The 17,420-nt window shown below is 40.9% G+C and overlaps 1 protein-coding gene across 6 annotated transcripts in view; it reads right to left on the reverse strand.

Moving 5' to 3' along the window:
- LOC103181087 (janus kinase and microtubule-interacting protein 1) overlaps positions 1-17,420 on the reverse strand; it is a 166,047-nt gene that overhangs the window by 36,287 nt on the left and 112,340 nt on the right. For all 6 annotated transcript variants that reach the window (XM_042338795.1, XM_042338803.1, XM_042338807.1 and 3 more), the window contains 3 exons: positions 2,223-2,351; positions 1,280-1,408; positions 180-263 (listed from right to left, as the gene is read on the reverse strand). In XM_042338795.1, coding sequence (XP_042194729.1) covers positions 180-263; positions 1,280-1,408; positions 2,223-2,351 — 342 coding nt within the window. The remainder of the gene's footprint in view (positions 1-179; positions 264-1,279; positions 1,409-2,222; positions 2,352-17,420) is intronic.

Below are 17,420 nucleotides of genomic sequence, written 5' to 3' on the forward strand. Positions count from 1 at the left end.
ATATAGTTTACCACTTGAGAACATGGATAGATGAAGCAATGTTTAATAACTGGGAAATGGGCGAAAGTATTGTCGAAAGTATTTGCGAAAGATAAATTTCTCTGAAATATTAGTGACTGCCATTCACAAAACTATCCCAGCAGTGCCAGTACTGCATGCAAATTCTCAGAGCCTTTTACCTGGCCCTTCTCAGCAAGTGACTTCTCCAGGTCCTCGATTTTTGCTTGGCATCGGATGAGGTCGGCTTGGAGCTGTTCACGAGTCTGCCGAGGTAAAATGAAGAGAGATCAATTGCAAGACCAGCTGATTAATACACTCTCTCGGCCTGCGTGTGACTGGGAAAGTTCTCAACTATATTGTTCCATTGGAGAAAGAATATCCAAGGGAATAATTTATTGAAGTTGGTAACCCAGTTCCTTGGAGTTGATTTCAATCATTCAGACCTTTCATAAATGGTATGCCAAGTGTGTACTCACTCTCTCTTACTTTGCTATTATCATTTAAATTACTCATCAGTGCTCCAAGACGGTACCCTGCGTGAAGGGCATTTATAAATGCGAGTTGTTATTACGTTGTTATTGTTCTTGTTTGCTACTCTGGCTCACTCTACTCTTGAAACCAGTTTGTATAACATTAGACATAACATGCAGAACGAGACTTGAGATCGCACTGATGTCATTACTATTGTTAACAAATCAAGGTTCAATGGTAGTCTTAACTAAAGCTTGTTTTATAGTCTCTGCTCCAGTTCGTTGGACTCTCTTCCATTTCCCTCATGACTATCAAAAATTATTCTCACATCTTTTAAAACAAATGTTAGGTGTGATAGTAATGTAAATCAACTCTAGATCTGATGCAAACATGAACTTCTAATGTGTCTGATTGCTCCCATTCAAGAATATGCGACCATCTATAAATAATGTCTCAAATAAAGGAATCTAAAGTACTTCCAGATTCAGACATTCTTCCCCCTCCTTTACAAACAAACTGAATGCACCACAAACTGCAGATTTTCGAACTGCATCCCTTGTCTGGTATCTATCTTTTTCAGCTTGGATTGAATGTTATAATTCAACAGGCTTTGTGGTGCAAGGAGTTGAAAATTGGCCAATTTCATTCATATTTCCTGACAGAGCAGCGATAAATTTCAGTATTTCATTCCGAACCATTTAAAAACATTGAAAGGACAATTCATATAAACAAAATTGAGCAGAACACCAATTTCCCCAGAGTGGTGCTATTTGTCACTTGTTTCAGTGACTGACACAATCAATCTTACCCTGGTTTCCCGCTCCACATCCAATGTTCCCCCAACTTGCTCCTGAAGCAAGGCATATGCTCTCTGCAGGGCTTGGTACTCTCTGGTAAGCTGTCGAAATCTCAGCTCCGATTCTTCCCTAGTTACGGTCTTACGGAGTAGAGGACATGTTTGCAGTTAGACATCCATTCACAAAATATTTAAGCAAGAAGTCTCCATTCACCTTCTCTTTACTTTAGCAGGTTATGAAACACTCACTGAGTTCTGAAAGCGCTCCTCAGGAAAGCAGCGAGGTAAATCGTGTCACCTATTGATGATGGTAAAAACGCCTCAGGTTGAAAGTACAGCTCCTGCAAGGAACCCTATGTACATCATGCCGACTCCCAAGGCCTTAACTCTGAGGCAGTCTCAGGTCTAAGACCAGTTCTCCTGGCTTGATGGGGGGGGGGGATGGGGAGGTCCATGGGCTCTCTGCAGGAGAAGCACTTTAAGTGCCAAAGCCACAGTACTTTTTGTAGCACTAAGACACTTCCACTTTCATGAGGAGTAAGTTTCAATTGAGTTATTTTGCGCTTTTGCCAACTTTAATAGTGCACTTATTACAGGAAGTTTGTTGTCATAAGTTTCACAAACAAGCATATCGAAGATATAAATGTTGTGAAATCTAAATACGGGGGAAGTTTGGTAAATACTATTCAGGTCTAAATATCACTCTTATTGCAGTGGAGCAAGTAAGAATAAAGGGGGTGGCTAGACAAAATGTTTTTACGTAAGGGTTATAACAAGACAGAATGGTTTACTTAAGCAGCTACCGAAGCTGATTACATCAATTACATCCTTTGAAAGTGAATTGGAAGAAGATATAAAATGATATGAAGGGTTATGGGGTAAATGAACAGGTAAATTGGTGTGGACCAAATAGGACGAGACTGGCATGATGGACCAGATTTGCTGCGTCGCTTACATCATCGAGGTCTTCTTCTGGAGTTGCCGGTGTCCTGTCAGTCCTCTCCGTTGTGTACGAGGTCACTGAGGAAGTTTCTGAATCGACCGATTCCTCGTCAAATCCAAAAAATGTCTCCACAACATGCCTCTGACAAACAAACAGAGCTTTTGTGAAACATTGCTCTGACATCCTTTATACCTGGTTGATACTGTAATGAATAATGACAACACCTCTGCATACATCCACAAGAACAAGGAGATGATTCAATTCATATGAGCACATTGTATACTCTCTATATAGAGAGTAAATGCTCTAGAGGAGGAGAGCCGTTCGGTGGCTGGAGAGCTGCTGGGCACCAGGAGCGGTTGAGTTAGGGTCCAGATGTAGGTATTGGTTTTGCCAATGTGGCGACAAGTGTTTTGTCCAAGGAGGGGTAATAGTGATTCCAGGCACTATTGTGTTGCTAATATTGAGACGTAGTGAGTCTGTGTGCTGTAGTCACCCTGCCCAGCCCTGCCTTGTCCAGCCCAACCCAGTCACCAGAAGAGCAAGCAGGCACATTGCAAACAGCCTGTTCTCAAAGGGGATTAAAAGAGACAAATTCTGGAAAGTCACCAGCCATTTGCTGAACTCAGCTACACTGTGAACAGAATTTCTTTTGATCTATTATTCATGCTCCCGTCCCAAACAGTTCATTTTAACAGCATTTTTTGTGACTGTTTGCAGATCTGTTCTCAGAATATATCAATGTAAGCATCAAAAAGGTACAGCAAAGCAATGCATCACCACCACTTGTTTTTTTAACTGACATTCATTATGCTTAACAAGGGGCTGGATAACCAGAAGGAATCCACCAAAGCATTCATCTCAGCAGCAAGCTCTGTGATAAGCCTGAATCCCAGGCCTGCGGGGTACCGTATTAGTTACTTGATAGTATAAGCACGTTACTGCCCTCTTCAAAGCCGACAGAACCCATCAATGGAGTTCTGCCTCCATGCTCGACACACAAGAAAAAAAATCAACGTTTCAGTATTGCTAGGGGGGAAAAAAGAGAGAGCTCTTCAATTCACTTTCCATTTCAGATTTAACCCTTTTATCTCCCGGCCACAAAGCCTTTTCGCAATGCACATCACCCCGTTCCTCATCAAGTTCACACTGAAACGGGCTGAGAGTGAATGAACATGGAAGGGTCACAGAGATCCATACAAACATTTCCTTCTCTTCCAACTCTTTCCTGTCCCATCCTCAAGCAAACTAAATTACCACCACGATTAACATTAACGGATTTAAATTCATATTCAAACACACAAGGAAAAAAACAATTTCACAACATAATTTCAAACAACCCAACTTTGTAGGTTTACACCGAAATCCGTGTTACAAAAGTGGAAATACAGTTTCCTGATAGACAACCCGATATTACGGTAATGGTGAATCGTTAATTAGTATTTAGTATCATTAATTAGTAGCATTAATGTCCTGCAAGTAAGAGAAGGCGAATCCCAGGAGATGTGAGTCAGAGTTGTAATCTGCCACCTCACAAACCCTCCACAGACTCAGTAAAGTCCCCATTTTCCACTCATAGTAACCATTGTTACTATGGTTTCCTATCCAAAAAATAACTTCTCGATCTTTGCCTGAAGGTTGCTATGGGGTAAAGGGAGGAGGGGGATAGAAAAGAGGAGAAACAGGAAGGAGAACCATCTCTTGGCCATGTGTCTCAATCACCTTCTTCAAAGCAGCATTGATGGAGATTGCAAAAGCAAAACAAGGATTTTTCCTTTTGCCTGAGGAAACGCATGACCTGAACATGATTGAAGTAAGTCTGCCTGGTTCTAATCTCAAATATTGTACCAACTCAGAGAGAGGAGGAAGAAACTGAAAAAATATATCATTACAAACATTTATTAGGAAGGGACTCCAAGGTTGCATTTCAGCTTTGGGTCTCAGGTGACAACCTTTTTTTGTGTGACCCAGCTTCCAATCTGGATCCCTGGAGATCCAACTGCAGATTAATTGAGAATTAATTCCCAGATGCAGCTACTCACTATTCACTCCAAACATAGCGGAACTAGTCTGCCTTTAAAGGAGCAGTTTAATGTTTTGGCTGACAACAACACAAACAATAAATTCCATTTATACAGCACCTTTCACATCAGAAGGATGTCTTCAAGGCACTGGACAGTCAAGGATTTGCATCTGAGCTAGGGGTTGGAATCAAGAGGGGAGGTGGGCAACAACAACAACAACAAATTACATTTGTATAGCACCTTTCACATCAGGCAATTGAAGAAAGTGACTGGGGGTAAAAAGGCTGATGGCCTGACCACTGATGGTGAGGAAAGCAGGGTGGGGGACATTGAGCACGTCAGTGAAAGCAGGGAGCAGGCTAGTTGGTAAGGAGGTAGGGAGGGGCAAGACTGTGGAGGGCTTTAAATGTGAGAACAAGGATCCTAAATTCAATCCTCCAGGGGATGGGGATTCAGTGGAGCCAGAGAGGATGGGGGTGAAAGGCTCACTGAGCTTGGTGTAGGAGAGGATATGAGCTGCAGTGTTCTGAATAATCTGCAACTTGTGGAGGGAAGAATTGCTAAGTCAAGCCTGGACATGACGAAAGCCTGGATGGGGGTCTCAGCAGCCTGAGTGGAGAGGTAATAGCAGAGGCGGACAATGTTGCGGAGGTGGAAGGCAGTATGGTGGAGTGAGCATCCATGAATAATGATGGTGAGGAGGCGCTGATGGGAACCAATCAGTAGAGCTTCCATCTTGTCGACATTCAATTGGAGAAAGTTCGCTCTCATTCAGCACTTGATATCTGACAAGCAATCTGTCAGGACAGCAGTGGTCCTGGAGTCGAGGCTGGAGGCAGAGACATAGAGTTGGGTGTCATCCGGATAGATGCAGAACAACAACAACAAGATTCCATTTATAGAGCGCCTTTCACATCAGGCGCTGTACAGTTGGGTCAGGACCCGAGCAGGGTGAGGGGAGGGAAGGGAGGGAGGGAGGAGGGGGTAGACAGTCGAGAGGGGAGCTGAAGGCACCATCAAAGAGAAAGGTCTTGAGACCGGCCTTGAAGGAGGAAAGGGAGGAGGCGGCGAAGGCACTGGGGGATAGAGTTCCAGAGCCTAGGGGCTGGAAGTTAACCCTATGTCTGTGAATGATGTTACCAAGCAGCAGCAGCACGTGAATACTGAGGAGAGGATTAAGGACAGAACCCTAAACCATGTTGCATGTGATGGTACAATGGCTGAAGGAGAAGCTGTTAGCAGATACAAAGTGGACATGATGGGAAATCAAGGAGCAAAACTAAGCAAGGACAGAACCGTGAAGGTGGTGCTGAGAGGTGAGGCAGTGGAGGAAAATAAGAGTGGTCAACAGGTGCAGTATAGCAACAGAATGCAATATTGGAGGCAGACAGGCTTCACAAAATTGTACATCAGATACGTCTTCTAAAGGTACTTCACAAGAAGCCAGAGTTACCAGGAAGCACTGTCACAAAAAATCAGGTTTGCTACTAGGATAGTTCTCTTTGAATTAGTATTGTAACTGAGACAGCAAAGATTTTTTCCAGTGACCTACTTAAATCAGCGTCTCATTATTTTTACATCTCAACAACAATTACATTTGAGAGTTATACAAAAAATAAACTGCTGCAATTCCACAGACTGCTCCAGTAAGTAGTGATGTGGCATTTCAAGAGGTATTGAGCATTGGCTGATGATTGTAAGTCTTCAGAGCTGCTGTACATTTACACTTTGGTTTCTTAGTTATGTTTACAGAGATAACCATATGCTCAAAAGCCAACAATTACATAGAGCAACACGTGGAGTCCAGATTTATTTTAGCATACAAATATATGTTGCTGATAAGTAATTCAAATTTCTGCGTGGCTCAGATGGTAGCACTTTTGTCTCCGAGTTAAAAAGTTGGGACTTTGAACTCACAGTCTAGACTGACACTCCAATACAATGCCGGGGGACGCTGCATTATTGGAAGTGCCATACTTCAGTTGGGAGACTTTACACCAATTTGCCATCTGTCCTTTCAGATGGACATTAAAGATCCCAAGGCATTATTCGAACCAAAGGTTTGCCCTGGTGGTGCTGGCAAACCCCAGACAAATCCACAGATAATTTATTCCCCAGGCAAAATTGGTCATTCATTTCATGGCTGTTTGTGGGACATTGCAATGTGCAAATTGGCTGTCATATTACCCTACAAAATATGCAATCACTATACTTTACAGTTAAATCCTGCGAAGGACTTGGAATGTCCTCCAAATGTGAAAGGCACTATATCAAATCCAAAGATGATTATTATTATCTATCCAAAGATCACAATACAGGTATATTAGTTACTTGTGCACATTCATGAACATTACATCTATAAATAGACAGAAAATCTATGACCCTTACGCATTATCTCATGCTTCATATACTGTCTATTTAATTACATGGGACAGGATCTCTCTCTTTACAATTTTATATTTGAATCTACTCATAGAATCTATGATTCTATAAGTTTGCAGGGCTAAGGGGAGAGAGCAGGAGAAATGGATTGATTTGAGTAGCTCTTTTCAAAGAGCCGTCACAGACACATTGGGCCGAATGGCCTCCTTCTGTTCTGTATAATTCTATGATGCTCCAAACTCAACCCAATAAAGTGTCATCCATTGACCACTTCTCAGGTCTTATGGCAGGAACACAAAATCCTGATATAACTGAGTGGATACGGGAGAAGCAATCCTCAGATATGAAATCTTGCATTTGATATGACGTCTTTCATGTCAGGGAAATATCTCAAACCACCGCACATGTTTTAAAGTGTAGTGACTGTACATTCTGTAGATGAACATGCCAGCCAAATTGCCCACAAACAACCATCAGATATTGTAATATTTCTCCAATTAGCCAGTGCAAGCTAATGACTGAGTTTTCAAAGCTTTTATCTATTTCATTAGGGAAGAATTGAATCAGTTCTTATTTGCTTTGGCTCTGGCCCCAATATTCCTGAACTCTCTCTAAAGTGCACATGTAACTAATATACCTGTATTGTGATCTTTTCTGCAAGAGGAGCAGCAAATAAATTGAGTGTTGATCCAGTGTGAATAGTATGGGAACCCATCTTCTGAAAACCTTTCATCAGAAACACTGCAGTCTGACAATTGACTCTGCTGGCCAATGGTCCATTGAAAGCTCTCAGGTCAGTCACATGAAGACCAAGGATTGTATTAACACACAACTCTAAAATTGGCTTTAATTTCTTCAGCACTCTGACACAATGCAATGAGCAGGAAGGTTAAATCAAGCTCATCACTAACTGTATATGCCCTGTACGTGGGAAGGAAGAGAAGAACTTTGTTTTTACAATGTTGACCTAGTGCGTGAATATTGTATAAAATGCAACTTACACTGCATTTATACATTTTCTTGTTTTTAGACTTCCTGTGCATAATCTTAAATTGTAATCTGCCATTATGTTAAACCAATCAACCATATCAGCTTTGAATTGTCAAGGAAAGGAGCCGGCAGTTTGCAATGACCCTCTGTATTCATTGTTATTTAGCAGAGTTAACAATAATGTAACTTCAATCTTTGTACTAAAGCATGTCTTGCATTTTTATGAAACATTACTTTTTGTAGAGCTCAGATGGTATAGGGAAAATTAGGTGTTTTGATCATTATAAGCATGTCCTGATTTGTTAACTCTGCTTCTAAAAGTGCATTTAAAGGCAATGCGAGCAAACCGTTTTAATGGAAAAGATTGTTTGGTTTCTTGCTGTTTGCTTCTGAAGCTCATTAAAGCCCTTGATGTGTATGACTAGTTCCTAATTATCTTGTTTCCACTGGAGGATTGTTGCCATGTAAATCCTGATTAATCTGTGTTTGGGGATTGGTGAGAAGACCCAGTGAGCCTTTTTTTCTTGCCGTTAACTTTTCCTTTGCATGGCTAAGTAAGAGTGTGTTTCAAAGCTTAAAGTTCCCTTGAGGGATTTTAGTGACAAGACAAATCCAGAGAATGGCACTTGTGTGGCTGACACTATTATCGGAGCCCTAGCAACACATTACACACAGCCTTTTATTGCACTTCCAAGCATTATTCTGTTTTACTGAGTAATATTTTGTTTCCACTTTGGATTTTTGTAGCCTTCCTCGTGGGAAAAACTGAGGGCAGACTGAAGGTCATCTCCTTTGCTCTGTATGGTTCACGGTCTAGATTTATATGTAATACTGCACAATATCTGCTGACCCTCCAATATTTTCTCAATTACAAAGATCCCATGGCATTAGTCAAAAAGAGTCAGAAATGTCTTTCGGTGTCCTGGCCAACAATTCCCCAAATAAAATGGGTCGTTCATTTCATGGATGTTTGTGGGGCATTGCTGTGCACAAATTGCCAGTAATTTTTTTTCACCTACAAATTACAATCAATGCTGTGATGTATTTTGCGATGCCCTCCTTATCTTGCAAGACAATGAATCAGATGATAAAATTATGGTTAAAATGTCTCAAATTCCATCCAGATCAAAAAAAATTGCTTTAAACTTAGTTGAAAAAACCTCTGCTAATGCTTAAATAAACAATACTTATGTATGTGAAATTGTGTCACACTGACCTGGGAGTGTCCCAGCCTGATTCTCTGCGCTATTGATTGATCTCAGTTAATGCAAAGAGAGGTGCTATATTGTTTTCAGTATTCAACCAACAAAACCAACAACAATTTACACTTATTACAGCACATTTCACACAAGGAGTCTGAGTGGGACTTCGAGCTGCAGGTGGGAGGAGGTTGCAGGCAAAGATAGTCTCTAGTGATGGCTGCCATTTCTTTCTGGTCAAATACAGGCAATCCCTGGCAATCCCTGGTTCATATTGCTGCTAGGGGGAGATCTACATCTGTAAAATACAGATAGTATTCAGAACTAGGAAACAATCGAGTTTATGAAAAATAAATAATATGCAAGCAAATAAATAAGTAAACAAATAAATTGAAGTCGTGTGATGTGGATTCTGCCTGTTGGGTAACTGAGACAGAACCCAAAGTACATGGAATTTCAGATCTGTTCTATTTGAAGCATGAGACTGTGATTTTATTTTTCTTGTCCACCACAGAACATGAAACCATTAAATTGCTGCAACAAGCCCCCACTTGTTCACAGCACGAGAGTCCTTCTACACTTTCTGGATGCTGCAAATAAGCAGAATGTTTACACTATTGCAGGGGTGACAACTGCAAATGACTTTATTATTGACATTAAACTTTACCATCTCACAAGCCAACATCTTCTAAGGTTAACATTTCAAGCAGAAGACATGAAGATCATAATAATCTAGTCACAGAGTAAGAGTTATTTTTTAAATTCAATTGCAATGGATATTGCTTTCTTACAAGTCTGATCAATTTATGATTGGGATTTTCATTCAAGTCACACACAATGTAAATCACATTTCTATTACTAAGTTCAGAGATGTCGCTGCTGTAGTTTAATCATTTTTCGGTTCCCAATTCAATTTAGCAAACACCGATTTCAACAAAATATGCTAGTGCTGTACTGAGCCTGAGAAAGAAAAAACTATTCAAAAGAAATAAGACTGTAAAAATAAATCGAATAATTCCAAATGGAATTAAAGTCAAAATATTTTTACTGTTGTGAAACTGAAAATGATCTTTAAACAAAATGCAAAGTATTGCAAATACTTGAAGATTCTTGCAAAGAAATAACGATGGCATCTGTGTTCCTAATTATTCCCCATTATATACATAGATTGATAAATTCATAGAAGGTACACTCACAAATAGGCCATTTACATATATACACCCACAGAAGCCAAATACACATATATAGAATTCTCAAGTCTTAAGTCTCAGTTAAGCAATCGTATCTTAAGTCAACTTGAGGAAAAATAAAACACATGAACTGCTAGAAGGATAAGCTTACCTTCATGCTTGTAAGTCATCTCTTGACAGCCAGAGAAATAGAGGCAAACCAAAGCGCACAGACAAATGAAAGAAGAAAAATACAGAACCAACAGTAAATAATCCATTTTAACCCCTCATATGTTTTGCAATATCTTGCTTATTGAAATGCTCGAGTTAACCTGCAACAATAGTAGTAAAAATTTTAAAATCTACTAAATAGTATTCACAGCATTGATGAATGACTATTTTCTGCTTTCCACATCAGTGCAGCCTTTGTAATGTGAAAATCTTGAGTGGCTTCTGTTTTCCTATGAGTGCTGCTTGCTTCATGTGTTCACCTAGGAAATGTGAAGCATACATATGCAAAGCCAATATTTCTCAAAGCTTCCGTATGACTCTCTTGGGTCTTCTGGCCACTCCCTTAGTCTCACAGTAGTACTCCGCTGGTTTTGATTTATTCTAATCATAAACTCATTTCTCCCATACATTAGTCCAAGAGATCTGCCTGCTGAGCAGACTCCTTGCCTCAATCCCTCCACCTTGACCCATCTTTGCCCATTTTCAGATCGCACCTGAAGACTTTCCTCATCAATTGTGCCTTTGGTCACCTCCCCTTTCTCTCTGGCTTGGCATCAAATGATGCCATTGTTCAGCACTCCAAGATGCTAACCTGTGTAAAAGGTACTACATAAATATAAGGTGTTGTTGTTGACAGGTATAGCAACATCAAGGTTAACTTCTATACTTTCATCCCACATACATAAAGACCATGAATAATAATAATCCTAACATTTTATATAGTTCCGTTCACATAGGGAGGAAGTCTCAAAGTGCTTCACAGGATATCTTGAAAAGTGAGTATTTTGTAAGCCGAATGTGAAGCATTGCATTGTCCCATAGTCATGAAGTGAACGACCAATTGTATCCTGAAGGACTGTTAGCCAGAATAGCGGGAGAAACTTCCTTCTCGTTTCGAACCCTGCGGTGGGATCTTTAACATCTACCTGAACAGGCAGATAAGACTTCAGTTTAATGTCTCATCCGAAGGGTGGCACCTCCATCATTACAGCAATCCCCCAGTCCTGTCTGCACAGCAGCGGCATTTTAGACTACGCGTTCAAAGCCCGACATGGGGCTTGAACCCACAACCATCTGACTCAGAGGGCAAGAGTTCTACCACCGAGCCAAGGTGACACACTTGTGCATCTGTTTTTCTGAGTGCGAAGGGAATAAGCAGAATAATTAACTTAAATGATTGATTAGGAGTATGGGAAGATAGGAATATGCATGTAAAGGATACTTAGGTTAGGATAGTTCAGGTAGCATTGCAGGATCAATCATGGTATGAAATTCTCTGGTTTTCGATGTGCTGAATTAGAAAAGAGTCAGATTGCTTACAGAGTACCAGGACAAACTAGAGACAAAACCATGTCATCTTATGATAATATTAGCTGTGTATGTGAGGATAGTATTGATGGGGGACTGAGATTGTAAATGTAGTGCGTGACTGCTTCCTGTGTCAGGGAGAACACAAGGGCAATTCCCTTCTTGACTTAGTTCCAGTTAGCAACCCAGACGCCCATTGCCGTTCCCATTGGACCAATAAGTGGTGCTTCCGAGGTGATTGGGCTCCATCCGTTCACAAGCAGCTCCAACTGCCAATCAATCACAATTTGACTTCTCCCATTCCCTTAGTTGGTTCTTCCCCGTACCTCCGCTCCCTCAATGATCGACAGCCCATAGCCGCTTGTGAATGGCTGGAGTCCGCAGTCAATCAATCGTAATTTAACCCCTCCTATCTGCATCCTGGAGCCGCTCAAGGAGAGTGAGCAGACGCAGCAGTGACCAGCGCGGCACTTTGTCGGGGTAACAGATTTTTGTCCAAATTAACAGGTATATTTAAATCAGGTAAGAATACAAATGAATTGGGGCCGGGTGTTATGTCCGATTTACCCAGTGACCATTTGCCAGTGAGGGTAATTAGCAATCCAGTTGCCAATTACCCTCTTTTAATGAGGTACTTTGTGATGACACAACCCAATCCTGTGACCTTTCGACTGACTCTATTCCTTGAAGTATTTTTTCCATTAAATATTTGTAAACCTCCACAGGGTCTTCTTGGAGTCATCTCTTTTTGAAGTGTCTATGTAATCATTCCTCATACTTTGAACATTGCTCTCCTCTGCACTGCTTCTAGGGCCGAGGCAGCATGTTTATGTTTTGTTAACTGTTCTCTCTGTTGCCTTCAATGACATTATTCAGAATGGTACCATGATATTTTCTGCACACATACACACACACACCACACACTTCACTTTATTGTCAGCTTAACAGAAATATATTACACACAGAGTTGAGATTTGTGGCATTCAATAAATTGCACTAATTAAATAATTTAAATGATCCAATGTGGCATGTGTTATAATAATAATAATTATTGCACTTGATATAACATCTATTACATCTTCGAGACGTCTCAAAGTGCTTCACGGAATATACTGTAAAGTGAATTGAATGTATTTTTGTGGGTGAAACCCGGTAGCCATTTGTGCAACAGTGTCCCACAAACAGTCGTGGATTCAGTGACCAAATTTTTGTTTAGGGGATTGTTTCCCCCGGAAAAGCAATCTGACAATCAACTAACATCCGGTTTCCTACTTACTGCTTGGTAAACAGAAGTGTGTGGAATAAGGAAACTTGCCTAACATTTCGCCCTACCGGGAATTGAACCCAGGTCCTCTTGCTTGCAAGGCGAGTGCTCTAACTAAGCTACAGGACTCCATATAATTATGTGCCAATTAAAGAAATTATAAGATCACTAGATTGGTCTGGAGTATTCCTCCAGAATACTCACCGTAGCAACCCCCATCACAGCATTAAGCTGCTTTTTAAATGAGTCTAGTGTCCTAGCCTCTACCACCTTTCCTGTTGACCTGTTCCAGGCATTGATTATCCTCTGTATAAAGAAAACAATTCTGGCATCTGTCCTGAAATTGTGCTTTACAACTCTAAACCTATGGCCTCTTGTTCTACTGTCATGATACTAAAATGATTTGAGTTTACTTTTTCAATCTCATTTCAAATTTGATGCACTTCAGTGAGGTTTCCTCAGAGTCATCTTCTCTCAAGACCAAATATTCCCAACTTGTCTAATCATTGTTCATAGCTCATTCCTTTAACACTGTAGATCATCCTTGTTGCTCTCCGCTGCATTGACACTAGGACCCGAAAAGCCTCCTTATGTCATTCTGACAAGATGTCTGCAGTATTTAAGGTGCAGTTTACCCAGAGCACTGTACAGCCTGAGAATGACACCTGGGGAATCTAAACTAACTGATGTAGCAATATAGCCCAGCATCCTGCTTGTTCTGTTTATTGTTACCTCACACTGTTTTTACATAGTGAACAACAAGTCACCTAACACCCCCTAGATCTCTTTCAGCTTCCCCCTTGGTAAGTTCTATCCCATTCAAGAAGTATTTGAGTTTCCTATTCTTGGATCCTCTATGTCGTGCATTTATCAGTATTAAACTGTCATTTGCCAGTTATTGGCCCCAGTGCATACTCTTCAAACCTCTTTGTAGGAACTTTGCTACCTCCTCTGATACCACAGGTCCGCTCAACTTGGTGTCATCTGCAAAATGTAATTATCATACACTGGGTCTGTAAATCCAGGTCAGTATTATATACAAGGAACTGGAGGGATCCCAGTACAGATCCCTTACGCACATCGCTTTAAACCTCCCCCATTTTGACCTAGCTCCCCTAACAAAGCTTCCCACTGCTTCCTTCCCTTCAGCCATTTCTGAATCCACGTCCATATCTTGCCCTTAATACCCAGTGATCACTGTTTGTGGAAGAGTCTTTCATGACATGCAGAACATTGTTTGATCTATTTGTATATACACACACACACCCACACGGCACAAACACCACTAACACTTTGCAGGGCAAACTCTTTTAATGTGAATCAGGCCTTTAATGCAAAAACAGTAGGAGATTATTTTTAAACACGCAAACATCTCATCAGTCTTTCCAATGAACACACTATATTTTCAATCCAGAAAATGATCGAACACAAATGAAGCATTTAAATGCAGAGTCAGGTAGCTGGGTTCTCGGCTCCATTCCGGGATCAGAGTTTGCATTGACAGATATGAAATGATCCTCTACAGTTAGTGGCACTGAAGATAATTCTGCAGAGTGCCTGAAGTCAGTCTATTTATCAGCAATTCCGGAAAGTATTTGGCACAGTTTGGCAAGAGCCAAGACCTGGGGGCACCAGAGTATACGTTGGGATATTGCTAGAGTCTGACCAGCTAAAACCACATAGCTTCCTAATTATAAAACTGTCTGGCAGGCTTGCCATTAATATCACTGTATGGCAAGCTTTCCCATTGTTTGTCCAGCTGGGACCACCCTACCCATAAGGGCTTTGGCTTGCTGGGTTAAAAGGATCTGAGTGAGATGATTCCTTGCCCCCAGTGACTGGTCTGCCTTTCCAGATGCTACCAATGAGCCAGGCTGCCATCAGCAGAGCCCTGGAAAACTGCTGACCCACCTGGCTCAGGAACTGGGCTACCAAGACCACCACAGAGGGCTGGCTCGATTCTGATTTTTTTATTGTCAAGCACGTCACCTTGGAGGCAGTTCAGCTTCCAAATGAGGACTGATTTTCTACTCACTAAAGTGACACGTAAGCCCTATAAGACACATCTTTATCTACGGTGCAGCTGTATTCCAACCCACAATATCACGAGGAGTGATAAAGGGTTTGACTGTACGTGCATGTAAAGGGAGCGTTTTGGGCAGTTCCAGCAGTAAAGAAACAATGGCCTACTTTCAGGTCATTGGGTCACTGCAATGTCACTTCCTCTTTGTTGCATATGTACAAAGTAGGAAGTGATGGCCATGGCAACCTAATGACCTGGAAATTAGCCATTTTCAGCACGCAAAAAACACAGGCATTGGGAAGGGAGCGGCTGCCTACCACACTCACAATGAACAGGATCACTGCACAACACTGCACTGGAGTGCCATCTTAGACTATATGAGTCCAAGTCCCAATGTGGGGCTTGAACCCCAACCTTCTAATTGAGGTGAGTGTGCTACCAACTGAGCCAGGCTGACCACACTATAAAATAAAGTGACTGTGTATTTTCTACGCAAACAAACAAATCAATAATATTTTGATCACTCCTGAGGGGGAGTCCATTCTCTATTTCTATACTCATTTTCATATTATTGATACCCTACATTTCACTTGTGAATAATTCCCACCAGAAGTCATAGAAAAGTAAATCTGGAAAAGTGCATGTTCCTGCATCTGCGGGTATTTATATTTTGTTCACATTCTGGCCTCTGAGCATTCACCTTCTGCACAGGATATAGCAGCGATAGGGATAGTATAGCATAGATTTACAACAACAACTTACATTTATATAGCACCCTTCATGCAGAGAAGCATCTCAGAGCACTTATCAGGATGATACCAGGACTGACAGTTCTTCCTATCAGGATAAACTGGATAGATTAGGCTTTTTTTCACTAGAGAAGAGATGTATAAAAGGGAACCAAATAGAGATATTTAAAACTTAAAAGGGGTTCATTAGGTTAGCATTAATAGGCTGTTCCCACTTATTGGGGGGGCCATAATCAGAGGCCACAAGTATAAAACAACGGAACTAAAAGAGAATTTAACAGGAACTTCTTCAAGCAGAAGGTAGTGAGATTGTGGAACTCACTGCCCAAAGTGGTGGTTGCAGCAAATAGTATAGATGCTTTTAAAATGAAGCTAGATATACACACAAGCTAATAGGGAATAGAAGGGTATCGGAGGGAGAAAGGAGTGGGTGGAGACTTGTGTGGAGTATAAACACAGGCACAGACTGGTTGATCGAATGGCATGTTTCCGTGCTGTACGTTCTGTGTAAATCTATGTAAGCACTGAGGAGAGCAATGTGCATTAATCACACATCCACAAATATACCGTCAATTCACTTTACAGTATACTCTGTGAAGCACTTTGAGACGTCTAGAAGACGTGAAAAGCGATATATCAATTGCAAGGATTATTATTATTATTATTGGATGGGTGCAAAGAGCTCCACATGTAGCCCTTCAGAAACAGCTCTTGGGATTTTGTGCTTCCTCCCTCTGACCAAGAACTCAACTGCTCCATGGAAATGGGGGGAGAAAGAACAAGAAAATCAAATACCTGTGAATTATCAAAAAAAAGTCTATTCATCTTTCCCACATCACGTGTTATTTCAGACAGGATGATGGATTTGAACTTCTTTTTACAATTGTACATCCACCGTGAATGTGATTGAAAGGATGAAAAGCCAATTAATGCCCCAAGGAACAGACAACTCCAAGGACATCTGTTCAATAGTTCTAAAATCTAGTTGAACCGTATTCCTTCGCTTCCCCCATGGTGATGGAAACAAAATCATCTTCTCCACCTCCTCATGTAGTTTTAATTTGTAAAAATCCAAAACAATTCCTGGAATACCTAAAAAGTATAGTCGCTGAAAGTGAGGAATCCATCTCACTGGTTGTTGATGATCAGTTGTATGAATGGTCTCTCCCTCTAGTGGTGGTATCAAGATACTACATAAACAAGTTGCATTTGAGGGAACCCACACCTCTCAATTAGAACTGAAAATATGAAATAAAACCATTTAAAATGCACAGTAGGATGATCAGCATGTAAAGAGACAGGTTTATTTCTCCCCGATGCCCAGTTGTAAGAGGAGTGGACTGGCACTCGATTTCACATGGAACAACTACTATTTTCCCACAGCTATGAATTTTGTTTCTGCGTATTTTAAATGGAAAAGCTTTAAAAGCTGGGTATCTTTAAGCTGTGTGGTTATATTTCTTGCAACATGCATAATTAATCAGTACAGCCTTTGGCTAACATGCAGTAAGATGGCAATAAAACTAAATTGAAGTGGATTAGTTCAAGCAATTCAGACCATGTTAGACCTTAAAATAGCAAAGGGTTAGGATATATATAACTCAGTATTTGCTTCTCTGTACACACATCACTCCATGCACCACGCTAGCAAGGCTTAAAATAGCAAGCCGGTGTGAAGAAGCAAACATTTTGCAGTGGAGGTTGAGCACCACAGTGACTTAAAAAAAAATCCTGAAATAAAACAAAACTTAGAAACGTTGGAAAATCGAAAACTGCATACGCAAACAACAAACACTTCAATTATAGCGGAGATTATCTGACACACACACGATAAGGATTGATGGATTGCTCCTATGCCTCTCGCACACAGA

Source organism: Callorhinchus milii, unplaced genomic scaffold (assembly GCF_018977255.1).
Source record: "Callorhinchus milii isolate IMCB2004 unplaced genomic scaffold, IMCB_Cmil_1.0 Scaffold1, whole genome shotgun sequence".
In the NCBI taxonomy this organism is placed as follows: Eukaryota; Metazoa; Chordata; class Chondrichthyes; order Chimaeriformes; family Callorhinchidae; genus Callorhinchus; species Callorhinchus milii.